The sequence below is a fragment of the Neolamprologus brichardi genome, chromosome 23 (genome assembly GCF_056152115.1).
Source record: "Neolamprologus brichardi isolate AB-2024 chromosome 23, ASM5615211v1, whole genome shotgun sequence".
Lineage (NCBI taxonomy): Eukaryota > Metazoa > Chordata > Actinopteri > Cichliformes > Cichlidae > Neolamprologus > Neolamprologus brichardi.
In genome coordinates, this window is record NC_142125.1 from 39,061,608 (window position 1) to 39,085,518 (window position 23,911).

The 23,911-nt window shown below is 40.2% G+C and overlaps 1 protein-coding gene across 1 annotated transcript in view; it reads right to left on the bottom strand.

Moving 5' to 3' along the window:
* LOC102779992 (DNA-binding protein SATB2-like) overlaps positions 1-22,331 on the bottom strand; it is a 29,006-nt gene extending 6,675 nt beyond the window's left edge. Inside the window, exons 1-7 of the mRNA XM_087835933.1 lie at positions 22,196-22,331; positions 13,894-14,139; positions 11,336-11,521; positions 6,840-6,966; positions 4,998-5,121; positions 3,994-4,096; positions 193-243 (exon numbers count right to left, since the gene is read on the bottom strand). Of these exons, the coding sequence (XP_087692059.1) occupies positions 193-243; positions 3,994-4,096; positions 4,998-5,121; positions 6,840-6,966; positions 11,336-11,521; positions 13,894-14,128 (826 nt within the window). The 5' untranslated portion in view covers positions 14,129-14,139; positions 22,196-22,331. The remainder of the gene's footprint in view (positions 1-192; positions 244-3,993; positions 4,097-4,997; positions 5,122-6,839; positions 6,967-11,335; positions 11,522-13,893; positions 14,140-22,195) is intronic.
* Positions 22,332-23,911: the final 1,580 nt, after the last annotated feature.

The following is a 23,911-nucleotide window of genomic DNA, read 5'->3' on the forward strand; positions in this document are numbered from 1 at the left end:
TATATCTGGATTGAACATCCTGGTGTGGGGTTAAAGGTTAATATTTCTTAGACTGCTGGTTTCAGACAAATCTCACACAGAAAACATGCAAAAACTCTGAGACACTTCTTATTAGCGAGCATCATATGCAATGTAAATGTCAGAAGGATGTAATTTTCATTCCACTAAAAACACATTAGACGATGGACGTACCTTTTATATCTGACTTCTCATGTGACGACCACATCTTTTCAATGTATTCACCTACAAAGAAAATGAAAGCGAGAGGACCAAGACTGTTAGCAGTTTCTTCAGAAATAACCTAGTTTCTGCATACATGATTATAGGGCTGCCACGATTAGTCGACTAGTCACGATTACGTCGACTATCAAAATCGTTGAAGACTGATTTAATAGTCGACGCGTCGTTTGAAGCTTTGTAAGATCCCAAAAGATGCAGGAATAAGTAGTAGGATTTAAGAGTGTAATAACGGACTGAAACAGAAGATGGCAGCACTGCATGTACAAGGATGCCAACTGCCGTTAAACCCCGAAGAAGAAGCTGTGTCCCAGAATTCATAGCGCGGTCCAGCTCAGTTTACAACAATGGCGGCAGCTAGTTAGTTTTAATATTACTCTTATTATTCTTTCTGGGTCACAAAATAAACGTTTAACATATTTTCAGGCAAGAATGTAGCTGTGTAAACCTCAAATATCTGCTCAGTTTATCAAGACACCACATATTTTCAAAAGCGCTCCGACGTTTTCGGAGACGTCTGTTACCCACTAGCTCGATAGCTAGCCGGGGGCAAGGCTAACTAGAGCCTGTGAGAACACCGGACTCCCGCTAATCGTTTTCAAACCCACCGCTGTCTTTCTCTACTCAGGTTAAATATATATAAGTCACTTAGATAACTTAAAATGTTATTGTTTGGCTTTTTTTCAGTATTTTATTTGTTCCTGAGTAAATCTGTTTGGCTGAGATTAAAGTTAGAGTTTTTAAACAGCTGAATAAACATCAAGCAGACAGCTGATTATCAGAAGTGTGAGATGCTCGAGAATTTACTCCGGTGTCCTGTTATATTTTAGATAGCAAGGAGTTTATTAAACTTCACCGAAACAATCTGCAAACTTCATTAAAATTTAATAAACCATCATCTTGTCTTTATTTTTAGTTAGCACATACCTTAAACACTTAAAGCTGTAAGCTAATGATAGTTATATAAGAGCAGATGCTGCTGGTGCAATAAGCTGTACGTTTTTACGTCCAATGGATGATGATCTGATTAGTCTACTAATCGCAAAAATAATCGGTGACTAGTCGACTATCAAAATAATCGTTTGTGGCAGCCCTACATGATTACCCACGTAGTTCAATGATGCTTTACTTATAAAAATGATCTACACTGTATCCAGTCCATTAACGGTTACTTCATGTTTCTCATCCCACTCTGACATCAGACAGTGTGAGCAAAAGTTAAATGGCTCAGGTTTTATCCAAGCCTCAGTGGTGACAGTAGAGGAGCTTGTGAGAGATCCTACAGGGATCCTTCCAGGAGTTCGTACAGCAGCGGTTCTCAAATTAGGTCATGGCACCCCCAGAGGTCCAGGACCCAGAGTCAAGACTACCACAAAATTTTGCTCCAAGTCACAAAACTGTAGTGTATCATTTCAAAGTGTGAACATCTCAACTATAATTCTAGTCTTCGTGGGACGATCTGATCACAACCTCGGCTGAAGTATCGCCTTATTTTCACTTTCTGTCTCCATATTCACCAGATAAGATTATAAATAAGTGAAGAATGTTTCCTCTGAACTCTTTTCTTTCTCTTTCCCTGGATTTTAACAGCCTCTCCACGTAAGTCTGCTTCTTGTTAGGCTTCCACTCCGGTTTGGCTGTGTGTCGCATTTTTGGTTATTAAGGGAATAAAAAGTTGCAGCAAGGTTTGGCAGGGCATCAGATTTTTACCTTGTGTGTGTGTAATAAGTATTATTCCTGTGTTTTGTTGGTGTGTGTGTGAGTTGGGGGGGGAGGTTACTGCTGTTTTCCATTAGGAGTTAAGAGCATTTAGTTTTGTCATGTGTATTAAGGGTGACATTAATGTGAACCATGTGTGACAGTTCCTTCCTACTGAGAGCTGTCACTGACAGACGTCTCATGCAGCAGATTAGACACACAGAGGCTGGCACACGTGCTCAGACACATACAGGGGGTGGACAGAAGAATGGAAAAGCTTCATTAGAAAGGATCACAAAACGAAGGCATTAAGGCAGGTGAGTCATATTAACTTGAGATGTGACTAGCAATAAGTGTCAGTTCCTTCTTTTTAAAAAAAAGTGTCTGACAGTTTTTACCTTTATGAGTTTTCAAAGCAGCAGAAAGCAAATAAAGTATAAACAGCCGAACAGCTGGTGGCTGAGGTTCAGGAGAGTTGTTCAAAAAACTGTAAAAGTTTTTAACAAGGCAGGAGGGGGACACTTAACCGGGAGGTTACCAAAAGCCACACACCCTAGACTCAGAATATAATCACTACATTGCAGCAACAACACCTGGCAGTGAGGACCAGAACTGTACATACACACAAGATCCAGCACTCAAAAAACCCACGTGTGGCCACATTTCTGCTCACTGCTACGTAAAAAATATCATTTTAGTCACCAGCTTTCCTTTAAAACAAACAAACAAAAAGATTGCAAGATGACCTCATTATCGTGTTCATCATTTTTACTTGTTGTGGCAGGAAAAGCATGTGTGGAATCAACCCGGGAAAACAAGCATCAGCTATTCTGATTTAACCTCTGGGGGAAACACCTTCACACTCACACCTAAAACCTGCTCTAATGTTAAAGGTCAACAAAACTCTCCTGTTATTTGGGTTTCTATTAAATTCTATTGTATTTTATTAAATATATAGACTGTTACAATAACCAATGCTCATATTAAAGATGGCTACATTTTCAAATAACGCAACCGATAAATGCAGACATAGTTCCTATAAGGTACAGGTGTAGTTTCCACTTTTGAAAATATCCTTATTTATATTTTTATTAAAGATAATTAAGGATATTTTCAACTCTGAGAGTCAAGGAACAAAAACAGAATTTACCGTTAAAGTTTAAATGACATGAAACTATGTCTGTTTCAGTCCGTTAACAACATCATTAGTTACATTTCTTTGAGACAAAAGTGTCCACAGTGGAAAATTACCACCCAGAGATTTTCACATTGTACAAAGTGGTTCCCTGACCTCCCAGTCCATTGTTCCTTCAGTGGGCTGGTTTCAGTCATTATGCAAATTTACTGTTTATAAGATTTGGGGAAACCTGCAGTCTGAGACTGAAGAAGTCACCTGGAGTGACGAAACGATTCTCCCACAAAATGCTACGTCCAGATGAACAGAATCAACTTTTGGAGATTCCCTGACAAACTGTTATAATATTGATCCTATAGCCAAAGACACACGTAAGGAGCAGGAAAAACACTAAGGTGACCTTTTTAAAAATCACACCAGCCTTTATCTTGTCTTAAACATTGCTCCACTTTAAAACAACAGCATTAGTAAAACCAGGGGAATCATTTGGTAAATCATAAAGCCAATTTACAACCGTAATGCCATTATTCATTTTTAAAAAGGGTAATTAGGGACAAATTCATTCCTGCTTCAAACTGTAGCATTTCAGCCAGGGCCTTAGAAAGCATTCAGTTGTCACAATCTAAGTGAGAGCACACAAGCTGCAGCTAATTAACTACATTGTGGTCCCATTAGACTTTGCATGCTGTTGTCTCTGACAGCCAACAAATATATGCAACACTGTTCCATAATCAGAAAAATACTGACGAGTCTCCCACTGAGCACCTTCACTTTAGCACTTTAGGGCAGGAATATCTGTGCCCAGCTTGAGGCTAGTTTGCAGATATAGCTTGCTTAACAATGAAAGAAAGAAAAAAAAAAGGAAGCTGGCTGCCTTAATTACACTCAGCTACCTGATAATGTGAGTAAGGCTTCAGAGTTACCTTTGATGCGTTTGTATCTCTTGTACCAGCGTCCAAACTCCTGGCACTTGGAGGTGGAGACGTTGGCATAGAAGGAACTGTTGACGATTGCTGAGATCATACTCTGACACAGAGACCATTTGACAAAATACATTAGTCATTCATGGGGTTAGCCCAAAATTTTTGAACCATTAAGCAACAGCTTTGTCTTTCAGACTGATTAAAAATCTAAAGTCTCCGCAAATGACCAACAACTGGCCACTTATACCGAGCAAGAGATGCAAAAACGCCAGCAAAAGCTCAACATGGGAAACGCTGAGGATTAAAAGTCACATGAGTCAAGCTGCGAACTCACACCACCCACACACTTCCCCTAATCACTAATTACATCATGACTAAGTCTTATGTATAAATCACAAGTCGAAATGACACACTCTCGACTCTAATGACTGCAGGGTGTGTGTGAGCAGGATAATTGAGGTGTGCGTGTTTGCATCCTTTCCCATGGGATGGTACCAATATTTGTGTGTGTGTGCGACTCAGATTACACATTGCACTAAGCGTGTGGTGAACTGATGATGAAACCATGTGCTTAGAGACAAATACTTAGCATCTTGGCTATCAATAAGTGTGTGACAAAAACGGCAAAAAAAAGAAAGAAAGAAGGAGTTTAAACTTTGTCCTTGTGTTCAGTTCATCACAACACATCATAAAGAAAATCTGAATATCGAGCAACCTGCAGGAACATGTAAATATGTCCTGCATGTGCTGATTATAGCTCACATTTGTGGCTTATGGGTGCTAAAACCTGAAGTATAAAGCATTTATTATCTGGGACTTAGCAAACTAATTCTTTTGAATGTTCTGTTTACACCATCTAATGTGAGTAATATGCAGTGACTGAATGGATTACCTAAACATCATAAAAGCATTCAGCTTATTCAGAGAAAGAGCGACTCGAGTCTGATTTGGACCCATGACGCAGTGAAACTCCTGCTGAGCTTGAACTCTGCAGGAGCAGTTACCTGAGAGAGAGGACACTCCTTTGCCAGAGCGCTCTGGTTGGTCTCTCTAAGCAGCTCTTTGAGGGCGTTTCTCACGGTGGCGTGGGTCCACTGGTCTGATGGCAGCTCCTCCAGCCGGGCAAAGCTACATGGAAATGACAAAACTTTTCTGTTCACTCTTTCAAGAGCAGTGCTGATTACAGAAAGAAACAAACAGGAATCTGATGTAATCCAAGCATTTAGAAGACAAGACTAGTTTTGACCCTTGTTTTCTGCAGTCACTGGTTGTAAGAGGCGTTCCTCTTGTATTTTGCCCGTTCCAAAGTAATCTCTTGTATAAATTATACCTGCTGCACATATATGATGAATAACATAATGTATTAAAATGTATATAGTGCATTCTAATGCTTAGAATAGGATTCTATTCAAGTCATAGCTGGACTGGCCATCGGGCATACCGGGCATTTGCCCGGTGGGCCGCTGGCGATTTTTTGTTTTTATAGGCCGATCGATTTTTTTTGTTTGTTTTTTGGAAGGGTATAAATAATGAAAGGTGTTGGATTGGCCAGTTGGTCATGATCGACTCTGGGCTGGACCAATTATAGCCGAGGAGGTCGGATGCACCCTCCCCCTTGTTTAGCAATCTTATAGGCCATCCATCGGCTCTTTGTTACTTCGGAAACATGGCTTAGACAATTTCCACGACGTAATCCGATAACAACCGATCTCTTTACCCGTCGGCTTCCCGTGGCTGTCATGCAACAGGTGTTGTACCAAAAAGTGATTTCCAATGTTTGCGTGTATTTTTTATGTGTAATATCTATGTTGGTAAATAGACTTCGGTGAACAGCGTTTACAAAGGGGCTATATATGGAATTAAAAAATTATCAGTTTTTTCAAGTATCTTTACAACTCTGTGTTATTGTACTTATATTATAACCAATCCGGTCCTTTATCGCCACTTTAAATATTTTTACAGAACTATTGTCATATTTGAGCCATTTCTGCTGTCCAACTACTTCTTACAAAAGACATTTTTAATGTTAATTAGACTTTTTTTAACGGCATAAATAAAGGTTATATAAAAGTCACTGCCAAAGACTGATTGCGGCTTCTACCTTGTTACACTAATGTTGTTTGTAGCTCAATATGACTTTATGTCATCCATGAGGGATGCAATTGACATATGTTTCACATATTATAGCCCAACAAGTTACTTATAGCAGTTTAAATACGAGCAATCAGTTTTTGGCAAATACCGGAAATCAGTTTTTGGCAGACAATCACTTTTTGGTACAACACCGGCTATTGCAGTTAATAATACAACAGTTTATTGCCATTTTTTGTGTTTCTTTTTATCGCTGTGTAACTGAGTTCAATTGAAAGCCTGCATGCGCTAGTACTGCTTGCCACAAGTTCCCAGAATCCTTTGTGGTTTTACCCCTGAATGACGTCACATTTTTGGTGGGCCGGTCTCTAGTCAAAATGCCCGGGCCGATTTTTTGTCCCAGTCCAGCCCTGATTCAAGTGTATTTATTCTGTAACTCTTAAAAGTCGCCACTATAATGAGTGGATGGGTAAAACTGTACTTTTGGGCTCCCAGTGAAACCAGAGCTGCTGGCCTGTGTGCATAGTGTATACATATGGTCATCTCCATATGTCCACCAAGCACACGCAGCAGATACACACACTGCAGTTCTGTTACTGCAAAGTGCCCCAAAACTCTGCAAAATGAAATTAGATGAACAAAATCAAGTCAGCTGGTGTGCCTGGTACTTATTTTGAGGGGATGCTTCACCATGGATGCAAAAAAAAATAAAAAATTCCTATTCCTATTTACAATCTGCAATACACAAAGCTGACCTGTGCAGTAGGATCCGCAGTGTGACCATGTGGTAAACATCCAGCAGCATGTCCGCTACCGTGGCCTCCGGAGCATCTGTTAGGTAGTGGATGGGCATCGGCTTCCACCGGCCCACTTTAATGATCCCTGATGACACACACACAGACCAATTACTGTTTAAAGTTACCACGTTAAACTGTTTTGTTCCCGTCAATATATTAAAAACAGCTCAATCTGTTCGTGCTTTTGACCTGTTGGTTAAACTCTTGGTGAATCTTTGAGCATCATCATGATTTGAACATTCCCCTGGCCTTGATACGGCCGTGACTGGAAGTGCAAATCTAAACAGACCTAATCACATTAGGATCTTCTAAATCAAACACAGACCCTGTCTAGTCTCAGCCTGCCAGCCTCAGTTGTGTGTGTGTGCGTGTTGCATGAGGATGCTGGTGATAGGGGCAAAGAACAAAGTGTGTTCTCTTTGGCCTCCACAGTTGATTAATGAGAGGAGAAATGTAAAATCAGCTCAACATTAGGTCTGGAGCAGGCTGTGAATGGGCGCGCTGTTTTGATGTTCATGCTCCAAATAAACACTGTGAGGTCATTGCTCTCTTGTCTAACAGAATATCTTCTGATAACTGGCAGTTTCTACGTTTCCTAGATCTGCCACGTCTTTAAAATTATTGATACCTTCACGTGTGGTCAACTACTCACTGAGATGCTACTTTAACCTTTTAAAACTCTCACTTGAAGTGAATAAAGCTTAAATTACTGCTGACAGGGCAGATGTTTGGGCTTTATCATTTTACCAATCTGCAGTCTTCCCTAGAGCCCAAACAATACCTCATATCAGTGTATCTGTCTACATGTCAGGCGCAGAGTAAGATTTTGCACTACATATTTTGGAAGAGGGCTCGACTTCCTCCACACAGACCCAAAAACAAATCTTTTTTTGTTGTTAGAGCAAAAGGATGTTTATCACAGATTTAGCTTAAATATTAAACACAATTTCCTGTCATCTTTTCATATGACTCTGCAAGCTTTAAAAGATGAGTACTGGATTCTTGATGGTACAATTTACACACGTCATACACTATTAAACATAGCTGCATGCACACCAGTGCATTTCTCCCTGCATTTTTTCCACACAGACACACATCACAGGACTGTATCCAACAAAATCACAACTTTGTAGGTGGGATAAGATTACGAATACAGACATTTTTTTGACAATGCAACAACAAGATAACACAAAAATGGTAACTAACTGAAGATGACTAACAGACTGACACTAACGACCAAAAAGCAGCACACATGTAATAAAACAAAAGGGCGTTTTAGTCATTTTCATCTAATTATCAAGCAAGGAAAAGTTTTATGGAGAAAAAAATAGACACCTAGACAAAAATAGACACCTAAAGGTCATGTTCCACATGGAGCAATTTGGGAGATTCAGAGGTACCGTAAAATTTTATTTTAAGCATTTTAAAAATAAGTGGGTACCGACATAATCTATGTTAAGTGCAGTTTCCTTCTTAAAATAAAGTTTGGGTTGTTTAAAGGGATCCACTAGTGGTTTGAACACCTTAAAAATAGTATTTTTTCAGTTTGTAATATCAGTGAATGTTTCCAAAAACTTGACCTTAAGTTAAATTTAGTTAGACTATTTCTCAGCAGTGCACCTAAGCCCACGTTACAACCCGAGCCTTAACCATATATTCCAAATAAGAAATAGCTGCTTTTTAATTAGCCATAATGTGCAAGTTAATTAAAGAAAAAAAAAAGCCCTGCGCCATTCAGTGAAGAGTTTAAAAATACTCATCCAGTCAAAGTTATGCAAGATGCAATTCAATCGCAGAAGAGACTCTGTATAATTTTGGTTGTGACCACACTCGGGGGAAAAATGCATGACTCCAGCCAAAAATTATTTATTTGAAAAGAAAAGGCTTATTTCTCAGAACAAAACCTAGCTATTTGGGACAGGCGAGGGGGGTCGTAGGGCGTCGGCCACATGGTTACAGTACCCTGTGTTTATGGGACACACCAGGAATTTCAAACTGCCCTGCTCTGTGAGAGTGAGTGTGTCTCTCTGTGTGTGTGAATGCAGTTGAACTGGATGCTGCTTGCTCTCCTGTTTTGATCTCTGAATTTTGGTGCTGGTCTGGGGTTTTCAGACATAGATTTATTGTTCAGTTTAACCGCCACGCAGCCAGGTGGGTGTAGTGAATCACTGAAAATACTTTCTTGGTAAATACCGCTCCTGTGACTGTCCCGGAGTTTTGCGACATCAGTACTCACTGTACCGATGTGGAAAACCCCCACTCAGTAATATTTCATTCAGCTGCTGCTGGATTAATTACTCAAATAACTAACAGGGCGGTAATAATGAGTAAGGCATGAGGCTTCCCATCAGCGTGTAATAACAGAGAAGTTTACAAAGGCATGTTTCTCACATGTGAAGAGGCTTCAAATTAGTCAACATCCGATCATGTTTTTTAATTTGTATTTAAAAGATGTGGCATGACTACAGTTTGGCTTTGTTTTCACTGCTCTGCTGTCTGGGTGGCATTTATGGCGAAGTTAAAGCCCTGAAGATGCTCACAGTAGATCCCCTCGTGTCTTGGATGTTCTTAGAGGAGTAGGGCTGTGCGATATGACCAAAATCTCATATCCCGATATAAGACATCTATCGTCCCAATAACGATATAAATCACAAAAATGTAACATTTTCTGTAAATTCTGTGAATCTCGGGCAGCTCAACTTGTGGGAAGTGTTTCCAGCTGCGCGTCATGTAGCTGGAGTCGAGTGTTTTAACCGACGCATGAAACGATACATTTTTAGACATAAGTTGTAACGGCTGCCGTTTTCTTTGTGAGTATTTATTACACGGCGTGCTGCGGGGAAAAGCCTGTTCTAACGTTTGAGTCTAAGGTTTATTTTTTAGCACCTGACGGCTCTTTTTTAATTCTCATCCGTAAATAATCTGCTCTTTCACGCGATTCAGTTTATTTTGAAAAGTCTCAACAGGATCTTGAGCTTTATTGTGAAAGGTTTATGTGGAACATAAACAAGCGGACACGCGATGGTTTTACCGTCGTTGTTGCTAACGACAACGCATAAAAACAGGCTTGTCCGTCTGTAGTGTGGTTATATTAAATATAAGAGAAAGAGAGAACTTTAAGAAATTAATATAGCCACTACAGTGACCATCAGAACGATGAAAAAATATTGCCGTATACAGTTTATTTTGCAACGCCACGAAACAAACGATAGCGTAAAATGAAACGATAGACGTTTTTATATCGTCATCCGACACATCGTTATATCGAACAGCCCTATAGAGGATTAGTAAGTCTTTCAGATTTAGAGGCGTCAGTTTTATGTGGATAAACTTTACTGATTTTAAATTGTAAGTCAGGGCTGCAGTTTGCCTGCTATTCGTTGTCATGTCATCTGTGAGATTTCTTAAATATATATAGTGGCAAATTGCAAAAACTGTCACCTCAAGGTGTTTTATATTGTAAGGTATTGACCCTACAATAATAGAAAACAATAATAGCAAACCCCAACAACCTATGAGCAAGTACTTGGAGACAGTGGGAAGGAAGAAGCCTCCAGCAGAAGCAGGCTGAGGGAGCAGCAGCCATGTGCAGTGATTGGTTGTGGGTGAGAGGAGACAGACAGAACAAAATAACTATGGATTAAATTTAGTTCCCTAAACTGACAGGTTTAGGGACAGCAGGTTAAAGCAGGTTTAGGGAGAAAATGTCTAAAGACATTTAGAAATGCATTTTATAAACCCAGGTATGATCTTAACCCTCTCAGGCTCAAATTAAACTTTTTGTTGCTAATGCACAACCAAGTCCTGCAGTGGTACTTCTGAGTAAAAAAACCTCATAAAATATGTATGTGGGGTAATCAGGTTGTTAGTTTTTAACTGTTGCAAATCTGCAACGCCTGCCTTGAGAGGGTTAAATTTGAACACCTGTCTGCACCTCTGGAGCAACTGCAACTTTTAGATCATTACCGGGAAATGTCCCAGTCAGCTTGACTCTGAGATTGTGAATCAAGTTTTCTACTCCAACATCTTGAGGGATCCGAGGGTGAACATTTGGTACAAACACCTGAACTGTGACACACGACACTGTTTAGCAGTACCCACCATATAATTTTTGGCTACACCAACATTATCTGTGCACACCACCTGTCCTGCTTTACAGATTTGGCTCTCAGTGACTTCATCCTTAATCCAACAAATGAAAATCTAGTTGACGAGTCACTGTTTCGAGGAGCTCCAGCACTCCTGACCAAGAAGCGGTCAGTATGGGACTTCCAGAGAAGACTAAAAATACTAACAGTGTCAGGAGATGACAGGGCAATGAGCCAAATTTAAAAATCAGTTATGTTTCATTTTCAAGGACGGAGTTGCTTTAAGTTTAAATGTCCTTCATAGTGAGTAACATCTGAAAACCACATGAATTTACCTTTTCAGACCTACCCACACTCCCTGCTTACCTCGTGCCTGCACAGCTGAGTTATGCGAGTATCCAAGAGCAACCAGTGCCGTCTCTACCAGCTGTGTGAACAGGACATCTTTACGAACCAACACAAACTCGGCGTGGCGGTCACTACGCCCCTCACAGTTGCCTGCCATTCCCATGTCTGCATGCTCCACCACACAGTAGACTGGGATCATCAAACCTGGCGCAACAAGACAGAGAGGGAGAAGGTTATAGCGCTAATGTGTAGCTCACCCACTTCCCAGGTCCTCGCATTTAACGGGAAATCGCAGGTCAGGCCTCGCTAGCGTTTCACAGTGTTTCCCTCTACCCCACCTGTTAATGTGTTTTTATCTGAGGAGGGGAGAAGATTTCCATGATATGCATAACAAACAGAATATTTCAAGATTCAGCACTTTGCAGGTGAAAGGTAGAAAATGAATCTTTTCAGGATTTCCCATCCCGGGCCTTTCTGTTGCTGAGGGTCTAGCATAGGGGTCCCCAATCCCAGTCCACGAGGGCCGGTGTCCCTGCAGGTTTTAGATATCACCGTGGGTCAACACACCTGAATCACATGATTAGTTCATTACCTCTGGAGAACTTCAAGACATGTTGAGGAGGTAATTTATCCATTTAAATTAGCTGTGATGGATCAAGGACACATCTAAAACCTGCAGGGACACCGGCCCTCGTGGACTGAGATTGGGGACCCCTGGTCTAGCAGTTAAGGTGTGGGAGAGTTTACCCTTTTAGCAATTGCTCAAATGCTTGAGCACTCCCCTCTCCCACCCTCCCTCTTATCAATGAGGAGATATTCTTACTCTGTTAAATGGTGACAGAGAAAATGTCTTTTTTGCTGTAACAATGTATCATTATAGTCAAGAAAACAACTGTTACTCGTCTTATAAAAGGTCTACAATTATTTGTATAATACGCAGATAAAAAAAATAATACATTTTCAAACATGTTAAGTCCTCCCTGTTGGGCTAAGGATATGTGGACATATGTAAGATTTAATGCTACATTACTGACTGGAAATTCATCCCAGGGAGTAAAACAAACTTAATGTTATAAATTACTTTCTCCAGGGATTCCTCCAGAAGTTGAAGCTCACAGCCACAGTTCAACAAATTTGTCTGTTCAGTATTTAGTGCGTCAGCGCTGCTGCACTATAGCAGCTTGGTGGTCTCATTGTGTTACACTGGGCAGCTGCCAGTGTCAGTATAAGTCAGTGCAAGATTGTACAACTGTATTTGTGTTTGAACCACATATTAAAAGCCACAAGGGTTAAGACTTGTTTCCAGAACCGCTATTAAACTGCTGCATCTAGCGCTCAGGAGCGATGCCACGACTCCAGCGGTGAAAACGATTCCTATGCATCAGTCTGAACTTGTTATCGGATAAGTGCTTAGAGATCCTCAAAGCGCAGAACCACTCACACCCATCCAGTCCACTCGTCTGTCCCACAGGAGCTGCTAATTAACAAGTCATCAATCCTTCTCCCCCAGTGTGCGGAGCAGTGACAGATCAGCCGGAGCCAAACCGCAGCAGCATCAGGCACGCTATCAGCCAATAACCAGACCGCTGAGTGGAAGGGTGGAGGGAGGTAACACAGCAGTGTGTGTGTGTTTGGGTGTGCGTGTATGTTCCGCTACAGTGTTTGTGTGATGATGCATGATGATGTTTTCAACTGCATGAGAGAATAATGGGCATCTATGACTGAGTGTTTTCTGTACCTTCTGCTCTGTAACACTATCCACGAACTCTCTATAAAGCTCTTTACAATGTGTTTCTTTTCCTGCCAGCAGGAGAAACTTGGGTTCATGATTGTGAAGTGATTAGCAGACAACCTGCTTTGCCACCAGAGCCACGGCTGTGTCTTTTAGCCATTACATCCAATCATTACAGCATACGAATGAGCTAGAAAGTAGTATGCAGTGATAACTTTACTACATATATCCTCTTTGATTAAGGCTGGGACAGCCTCAGAACAAAGCCGTTTTTACACAGTATCAAGCCTGCTGGATGTTCATGTGCTCAGTACACTGACGTGGAGCGGAAAACACGCCGTAGACAAGATATCATAAAGATTTAGACTGACGTACATTTTTAAACAACCTCCTGTCAAAGGCTTTCATGCCGAGCTCACCTTCAAAAATGGGCTCATTCATTTGTCACCTGTCCAGTTGCATGAAGTAAAAAATAAATAAAAATAATTAAACATGTATGATCACTAACCAAGCAGAAATACCAAATATTCTGATTTGAGGTTAATAAAATTGATGTAAATACATAATAATTATAATAATTAATTAATTCTTTATCTTCCCTTTACGCTGCTGAATTTAATTTAAGGATAAAAGTCATTTTAAATGAGGCAGTTGTGGCGGGACTGCTGGGTGTCTTTCATTGTCTGACTGTTTAGACCAAGTTGGCTCAAGTGGAGATTTTACTTTGTGTTTATGGCATAGAGAGAATTTGGGGAGACTGATAGAACTTGCAATACAGAGTTGGAGCCACTAAATGTTTATTAACTCCTTTCACTGTCTGTTGACAGCTTTAAACACAACGCACCTCCAAGTGGTCTCAGCGGCGTGCAGTTCTGTCGGGTTCGTGGGTTTGTTGGGCTGCCATTGACCTCCATACGGCTCAGCTTGCACTGAAGACCACCGCTGGAAGTGGGACTTTCCCCTTTCTCCCCCATCTCCTCTGGGCTGGCGCTGTCCTGACGGCTGGGGCTCTCCGCTTCCCCCCCTGCGTTTCCACGCTGCTCCATCCTCTTGCAAACTCCAGGAGGAACACACAGCATAGCCTGTGAAGCTGGCAACACACAAGAGCTTTGCTTTAGCACAATTGAATCTACAGCGATTAATAACTACAACATGAATTAGTCAGTAACAGCTCTACAGCAGTGAGGCCGACCTAGAGATAAGAGACACATGGGTGGATTATGAAATACAACAAGTCTTTGTATGAACTCACCAGTCTGGAGTGAGGTTAAAAAACGCTACTTTTGGCTGAACCCTTATTCACCAGCAGTCCCCACAGCAGGTAGTGCCACACATTTGACTTTACTACACATCCTTCCTGACACAATCCCACAGGTATTTGTGCATCCTCCCAGGATCTAACCAGGGAGCTTTCATTTAGTAGGTGAATGCATAAACTACACCATAGGTGTCAAACTCTGGCCTGCGGGCCAAATTTGGCCCACAGCCTAATTACATTTGGCCCTCGAAGCCACACCAAATTACTATTAGAGCTGGCCTACTGGTATTATACAGCTAATATATATATTGTTTAGTATTAAGCTTTGCTTGTTCCATATTCAGCTTTTCAGCAAAACTTGTTTGATTCCATAAGAAAAGATTCATTCTTAAATCTGGAGGAAGATTTTGTTTTCAATAAATATTAACGTTAGCCCGCGACTTTGTTCCAGTTTTGAATTTTGGCCCACTGTGTATTTGAGTTTGACACCCCTGAACTACACCATGAGGAGGAAGAACCTCATCAAAAAACTGCAAATCACAGATCCTTGAAACAATGAGTCAGTAACAGTGATGTTACAGTAATTGTCCTCGACAGCTTCTCCTGAGAACTTTGCAGCCTTCAAAGAAAGTTGGCCAGCTTTCATTTTATTACACATTCAGGTGGTCCAGAGATCTACCATATGCATAAATAGCTTGCACTGTCATCTTTTCCAGAGTTTTCTTCACGATGGAAAGAAAAACCCACAGCACTAAAATAAAACAATCGTAAAAAAACAAAAATAACACACGATATAGTTGATCTACAGCGTGCCGATCAACTATATCATCTTTCTTATTTTACCATTGTTGACAGTGTAGAGCCATTACAGACTGTTTCATCAACCACTCTGACTTTGTTCCTTCCCTGCCCAGTCAATCCAGCTAACACATTTTTTTCTCTTATTTACACAGAAGTGAGGCAGGGACGACCACAACAGACTAAACACAGACCCGTTTATTATCCGCTGTTTAGGCTCACAGGAGTACACAACAGGTTATAATGAAAGACGTGAAGGTGCTTAAAGCGCATATGAATACAGTGATAGTGCACACTGTATACTGTGCATGCAAATAAGCAGAACTGTACTTTATAAAAATAGTATGCTACGCAGTAGTAATTTTCAAATGCCTACATTTACTCTCTTCTTAACTTCAAATCGCTCGAGCCTCTTCTAAGCAACAACAAGAGCTTAAACTGCACGCTGCTGCAGAACACATCACTATATGCTAATGAGCTCATCTTTTGCAATACTATGTGAATGTGCTTGACTTTTATTCCTGTCTTTTCAGTCTGCGTCTAAAAAACATCAAGCTATTAAATAAATATTAAAATAAAAAGTCTGTTTTGCTTTCATTAATATGCTAAAATATGCAGCCGCTTTCTCCAATATACAGTCCGATTAGCTTATTTACCTGGAGTTCCTGTGGTGCGACTATGACGTTCCTGTCACTCTGCTACCGGGAGGATAAAATTATAGCAAATAATATTCAAGATGAGATGCCTACTTTTGCTTCGAGGTAGACTCAGTATCAACTGTTATGCGCACGGTTAAATAACACGGAGAGCATGTGAGACAACATGACAGGGAAGGACACGATAGAAGAAACCAGGAGAGGACGGAGTACATCACAGCACACAGCATGAAATCACAAGACGTGACACTGTGCGACCTGAGGGGAGGTTACAATACTATATAGTGTTTTATAGCTCCGAGTGACAAGACGAGGTGAAGTTAACACAACAAAGGAAGTAACTGCTGTCGCACTTTTTGTACAGATTTAAAAGAATTTGCGTGTTTACCTTTATCTCTGGAGGGTGAACTGTTACGTTTGAACCAGGTGAGCCGTTCCTACTACTTTTGATAAGCAAGTTAAACTCATCTAACAACTGCAGACACAATATACTCATGTACAACTTAGACTAAACGAAAATTAACCCACTTCCTGGCAATCACTTCAATAGACGGCACTGCAACTGGTCACATGAGATCATATCATAAGAAAGAAAGCGAAGAAGGCCCAAAGCAACACAATGATGTGACTGAAAGCACTTAAACTACAAATCCGTCCTCATGGGTTCCTAATCTTGCACAAAACATTCAAACAATTATTGCTGAGGCTCATTAAAAAAAAGTGTGTACACTCTAGATTTATGGCACATGGTAACAAACAACTGATTGTTAACAAAGAAGAATGAGAAACATCCTGTTTACACATATTTCTGTATACTATAAAAAGGTTTATCTGCACTGTTGTGCTGTCAGAAACAACAGTCCTCTTATATTTACATTTGCTGAAGCTTCATGAGTAATAAGCTGAGAACCTGAATCCAACTTATGCCGTTAAATAGACTCGGCGCTGCTCAATTGTGCTCACAGCTTTGTATTTTTCCTCACGCTGTGTGGTTTTCAGTGGTATGGCCGTAAAGTCGGCAGTGACACGCGAGTCTGCGCCAAATGTGACACATTATTATAATAAAACTCACATGCAAAATTAATAGCTGCCATTAAAAGAGTTTGGCCAACACAAACGAGGAAAAAATAAATAAAAGAATCACAACGTATGGAGCACAATGAGGCCCCTCCACACTGGACCAGGAAACAGAAGAGAAAGTCCTGAATGCTTCAACGGTCCTGTAAACAGATTCCTCGTCTTCACATGGGCAGGCGTCTTAGATCTATTAACAGCTGCCAAAATATATTAGCATCTCATTTCTATTGTCTGACGCCTTCTAAGGCTTCAAGTAGTACAACTACGTCTCTCTGTTCACATCATCTGAAATGACACATGCAAGTTTTCCTCGAGTGTTTCGACATCAAAAACGGCCAAACTTTCAGCTCTCACACGGGACAGTTTAAGCTTGGTTTTCTCCTGCCTTTTGATTTGATTTGATGTAAATAAAAAAGAAATACTCTGGTTTTGTTTAATATACATCCTCTCACAGCATGTTAACACTCAGCTGTCTGGTTCAGCTCCATCAAAAGTTTATACGTGCTCGCATGTCTGCAAGCAGAAGCTGCAAACACTGAGCGCAATCAGTTATTCATGCTTGGAGTCTGCCTGTGTAGCTGGTATATTGTAATGTAGTTATTGTAGCGTAGTATCTGCACATTTGAGCTGAAGGTCACGCTGTCACACACTCATAGACAGTACAACACTGGCGTCAATGTGACAACACTGGAATACATTTTACATACAGTTATTCACACACTCACTACAACACACAACACTACAGGATCTAGTAGGAGCTTGCACAAATGACCCCAGTCCCCAGTGCAAGAACAAGCAGAAGCACCTGGAAAGGCTCAGCTATGCTTGAGACACTCAGTGTTGAACTTTCTGTGGAGCAAACCCAGACCGTGCTCTTTGCACCCGTGCTCTTTAGTGAGCATAGTCATCAACACAAAATAAAAGCCTCACGCCTTAACTTCTCCGATCCAATTCTTCACAATCATAGTTTCAGTCAGATTATTTTTCCAGTACATCCAGTCTTACTCTACATTAGACCTTTTTTTTTTTTTTAATGAATTCTGATTTTATTGCATGTAAACTTAAAACAACAAAGTGCTCTCTCTCCCTCTCAATTTGAGTTTGGTCTGCTTTTAATAAGCACATTTTTTTAATATTTGGGGTAATGGATTATAATCAGCCCCTTTCCCTCGTTCACATTTTCTCCACTAACCAGAGCAACATTTAAGTCATTAATGAGGAGACATAAAATGTGGGAAGAAAAAAGTAAATGGCTTTGAGGTTTGACAAAAAAATGTAATGTGGACATGGAGGCATCACGGCGAAGCACACAGGATGTGAAAGGAATCAGTTTAGATTTAAACACAATTTTTAAGACTTTTTTGAATAATGTTTTGGTTTGCTATGCTTTTAAAACACTGCTATCTGATCAGTGCTGGCAGGGAGTAAAGAAATATTCTTTATATGCTGAAAACTATGCTCTCATTGTTTATTAACTTACCAAAAGAGCATTTTTCAAACTAGTAACTTGATATGACGCCACCATTTGACCCTACATCATCCTGCTCTGCTACATGTGCTGCCACACAGCGCTCACAGTACTGTGAATTGTGTGAACACATTCTGCTGTGTATGAGAAACCAGAAGCTCATAGTGATAAACATCAGCCATCCTAGTCATCAAACACAGTTACTGTAATGAATTCAATTATAAAGTGTCAGAAAATAGAATAAAAAGATACCTAACATTTATTTTTCCTGCAGATTTATTTTCTCTTGATGAACCCTTTACTTCAGCTCGCATTATGACCCATAGACCATAGTTTATGCATTCGGGTTATGATTGGACTAATTTTTTCCTTCTTTATTTCACACGTGTCAGAGTGTAAAATCGAGCAGTTCATCCAAAGAAAGCAAACCGCTTAACCTACCATGTATCCATGTTGGATATAAGACCCTTGGAAAAATTGGCTCCATTGAACGTGAGGCAAAAAAGGAGGGGGACAGTTCCTAAATTCTTCATCGAATGCATATGTAAAAACAACTCTGGCCTCATGCTGTAATACCTGTTTGATTTTAAACGCAATGTGCCAGGATACAGATGTGTGTGGGTGCACGCCATGTGGCGAGGCCCAGCAATTTATTCAGTAAAGAATTGCTGTCATTTGTTTAAAGATTCCTGGTGCAGGCCCAAAAAGACTCTTATTTTGAAGGTGAACTTTGATTATGACCTATAAGTTTATAAGAAAAGCTCCATTTTAAATTTTACACCACATCAGTGTGGCTGAGAGGCCTTTATTGACTTAATCGATCACTTCTGTACATAAAGAATACGGCATATTCCAGCCCCACTGTGACTACACATTCTTGAGCTCGCTGTATGATTATGCTGAACCACGTGAATATATTTTAAAGTCAGGCACTGACTAGAGTCTCACATATTTCAGAGCTGTAACTGAAACAGCGTTTTACTACTGATGTTTTAAATTCATATCAAAAACAGAGGGGGTAAGATGCAGTTAGCCTTTGTACACTGCTTTTTGGAGTAAAGTGTCTTTTACTCACTCATACACACATTAAAACTACTTCAAGCAACACAGTCGGTGGGAGTACAGCTCAGAGACCACACACTCTCAGCACGCACTCTTTACTAGCGCACATGGAGGCCAAATGTACAGGCACACTCAGTAGCCTTCGACCGACAAATGATGTAGAAACACACGGAAAACCTCCAGCAGACTCTAATTTAGGGAGTGTGCGTAAAAGCAGAGCTTAAAGGGCCTTTAACTGCTTTTTAATGAATTAAACTGTGAATTCTAAGAGTAGGGATACTGGATTGAAACCTGATGGCCCAGGAGATTAAAACCAAGCTGAGTTGTATTTAGCTGAAATGATTGGGGTCTGGTGACACCTAAATGTTTGTGGCGAGGGTCTTAACGACCTCTGGAAGATTTGTGGGTTGCTCAAGATGCTTTCGGGATCTATATTCTAAATATGTAGACAGACAAGAGTTTAAATCTGCATTTCTAATAATCTCATCGTGTAAACACACAGCTTCAATCAGAAGATGGACTCTTGACCAGAGTCGTGTAATAATGCTATAGATTCACTGTAATTAATTGCAAGCACATTTAATACCTATAGTGAGCCGTACAGGACGACAACTGGTAATTGTCCCACCAAGATAAACTAAACTATGAGGATTATGCAACTATGGTTAATACACTATATTAGCAGCAAAACCACCCTAAAAAGAAAGTTTACATCTCATCAGGAGCCTCTAACATGGCTCAAACATATAGTTTCCAATCGCTGCTTGCTCACTTAGAGAATAAGCAACAGATCATACTAAGGGATGTTTTTCTTGGAGAAAAAAAGAGATGAGAAGCTTTTTTAGAAAACCACACAGTGACTCTGTTCTGTAGAGGGGAAATGCTGGAAGCTCTCAGTATTTGTATGTATCCCGCTTAGATAAAAACCTCCTTTAAGTGGAAAATCATTTTCCCGTTAACACAAACTCCCTATTTTAAAAAAAACAAAACAAAAACAACAACAAAAAAGTTTTACTTTGCCTTTCTTCCTGTACAGTGAAATTACTTTCAAACTGAGGGCATTTTAGCCAATTATTTTTTAAAGTTCACTATCTAACACTTATACTAGCGAATACATATTATTATTAAATACTTTATAACACATTTCGTTCCCCACAAGCCTTATGTTGCCATACTTAATATGACATATTTGCCTCTAGCTTGCCGCTTGTTTCAGCAGAACCCCTCCTCTCTTCTCTCAAAATCTCCTAAATAACAGCTATTTATGAATAATTATTAATAAATTTGCAGTATTTTAAATACTGGCTAACTCATCATTAATTCGGCATACATATCCACATTATTACTTACTCTACTGTCGTCTGAAGTTATAACTTACACGCAGAGGAACAGCAGCAGCTATTAGCAGCTCTGAAAAGAAGAAGAAAAAAGCAGGTTTTTCTCTGGCCCTGTTGTGGCAGGAAGGCAAACACAGCTGCAGCTAATAAAATTAGGCTAATAATGGCTCCGTTTGATTCAGGTGTGCTAAATGAACCACTACTGACAATATACGCCAGTGAACACCGACAGAAACGGCGCTATTGTTAACGCTCAGCGGCACAGTGAATCAAACGGTGCTGGAGTTATTAATTTTATTAGCTGCAGCTGTGTTTAACCAAAGGCGCCTACGTGAAAGAGGTCAGCTAAACAAAAGGATATTAAAATAATTGACGGCTTGCCAAAGTGAAGAGAGGAATATTCGGTTTTTAGAGAAAAGGCATGTTCGTTTCAAAGATTTTTTTTTAATTCAAGAGAGGGCATCTTTTGCCTGTTGGCAAAGGCCTCCGGCTAATAGACGTGTCAATTAAGTGGGGCTTTAATTAAGCTAACCCTTTGCATTGACAGTGAGGGAGTGTTTGTGGTGTGGTTTATTAGATTTTACCATTTTAAAATAATATGGAGGTCATAAAAGAAATATTTTATACCAAGAATAGGCCACTTTGTTTAAATGAATCCATGTTTGTTTCTTTCCAGCTTTTCTTAGAAATCACTGACAGTCACCCATCATCTGTATTTAATAGTGGTGGGAAAATGCAAAGCTTCAAACTTCAAAGCACAGAAAACTGAAGGAAGAATTATTAGAAGTTAGTGGTCCCAAAACTATTCAAAAAGGAAGGATGTGTCCAGCTTACAGAGGGATAGATAGAGGGTGTTGGAGGTGAACTTCCTTCACACACGTGTTTAGCAGTTATTATGGCGCCATAAAAATAAACGAGTGTTATAAATAAACTGTTTAAAAAATAGTAAAACGCATCATAGACATATATTTACTATGCAAAGCAAATGTGCCAAAGAGAAGTGGTGGGATTGATACATGATAAGAGAAACAATAATTTTCCAATGTGAGTCTTGCGCCTAAAATACAGAATCAAAAACTAAAGCTGTTAAATAACTACATTAGGCTTAAAACTGTACTTTAAGTCTTCAGAATATTCCCCAAGTTAAAACCCATTAATATCTCCTTGTAACATGATTGTGAGGGATGTTAGTGTTTACTTTATTGTAATAACAATTGACAGTTTAAAGATAAACTAACATGACTTCTGTCAGCTCAGCCTGGCACCTGCTTACTTACATATAAATATGTGAGTTTAGTGCTACATTGTCCTCAAGCATGAGTCAAAACTGCCATAAAACTTCAGTCTGTAAGCTCTTTGGTTTTAATATGTCATTAATAATTTGTAACAACTGCTTAACTTTTGGTAACATCTAAAAGCATCATTTCAACTTCTACCCATTTAAGCTTGCCAAAGTTTTATGTCTGCTTACTCGAATATGAATAACTCACTTTTCAAGAAGTCACTGTGTGCGCTTGGGAATAAACTCCATCCATTGGTGAAAACAAGTGAATCCAGCCTGAGAGAATAGGAATTTTCCACCGCTTTCCCTTCCTGGCGACAAATGGCACGACAGTGGACCGAGCAAGGAGATCTAAAGACAAGGAGTGATGAGGACAGACTGCTGCTGGCGGGCTGAGTAAAGAGCAGTAAAATGACACATGCAAAGAGAGTGAGAGAGAGGGGAGAGTGCAGGAGGCAGGGAGGGAAAGAAAGGGGAGGGAGGAAGGTCTGGGAGGGAAACTCAGAGACAGAATGACATGAAATCAGAAAGAAAATACAGTAGTCACATTTATTGCTGCCCCCAGATCACAGCTTTAGCCTCAATTAATGTAAAGCAAATACAAAATGGACAAAGCTGTGCAGGTAAAATAAGCCACTTCTTTGTTCTCGAAGCTGCAAACTAAAATGAATAATGTGATCATGTTAGTCATTAATTCATAATCCAGATGTGGCGATAGCAGAGAACAGGAGGACGGCGAGGAAAAAGTGGAAACAGGATGATGGCAGAAAAAGGTGATTAATGTCAGAAGTTCATCTCGGAAGCAATGTCAGAAATCGTGCGGCTCATAAATAGAAGTAGACGCGATGGAGATAGAGATCTATAAATGAAAGACACAGAGATGATTCCTTCATATATGATAGGCTTAAAAGTCCTGTCTTGGTCTTTATGTCTCTTTAACCCACAATTCTGTTCTTCTATACTACACAGAGTTTTCCAGCTTTGGTGTTAGACAGACGAGCAAAACGCTTCAGCGAAGCTTTAAAGAAATGGTTACATGATGCACTAAACTGATGGGAAGCTCGGCCTTTTTATGAAGCGGACAATTCAAAATTCAGCGGAGAATCCTGGTGTCCAGTGTCTTCCTGTGTTTTTCTCACAGTGTGAAAACAAGTTTGTGGTCCCTGATTATAAAAGGAACCAAACCCGGGACAGCTTCACGGGGAGCTTGCTGTACTCTGTGTATAACATGTTAATGCTACTGGATTATAGCTGATTGTGTTTCCATTGTGTTTACAAGATGATACATGGGGAATAATATCTGCCTTGCTTTTAAGGAAAGCAATAAAACCCTGGACTTTCCCATTATTTATTTCACATATATACACCGTCCATCCACCGGTTATATGTTTGTTTGTGTGTGCGTCCAAATAGCAGGCCTGGGTTTTCCCAACAGTGTGGTCAGCATGTCTTGATTTATTCTAGATGGAAGAATAGTCACCTATCATTACCACTCAGCCCGTCTGCCTTCCTGTCGCACCTCCTCTGTGGTTTTGCTCTCTCTCTCTCCCTGTGTGCTGTGTGTATATGTGTGTGTATATGTGTATGTGTGTGTATATGTGTGTATATATGTGTGTGTATGTGCCCGCACTGACAACACTTGTCTGTCCTACATCATCTTAAGTATCTTTGACAGCTCACCACAGGTCACTCACCATGAGCATAAGGTGTGTGTGTGTGTGTGTGTGTGTGTGTGTGTGGGTGTGGGTGTGTGTGCGTGTGAAGGTATGTGCAGCAGTTAAAGGGTGCTTTCAGAAGGCTCCAGCGGGAACAAGCCGGCTCTCATAACCTGTAATGGCAAATATTGATGTTACACGTGCTTTAACGTGCTTAAAAGACCACGCGGTGTGTTCTTGATTGACTTATATGGCATAAAGTGAGATGT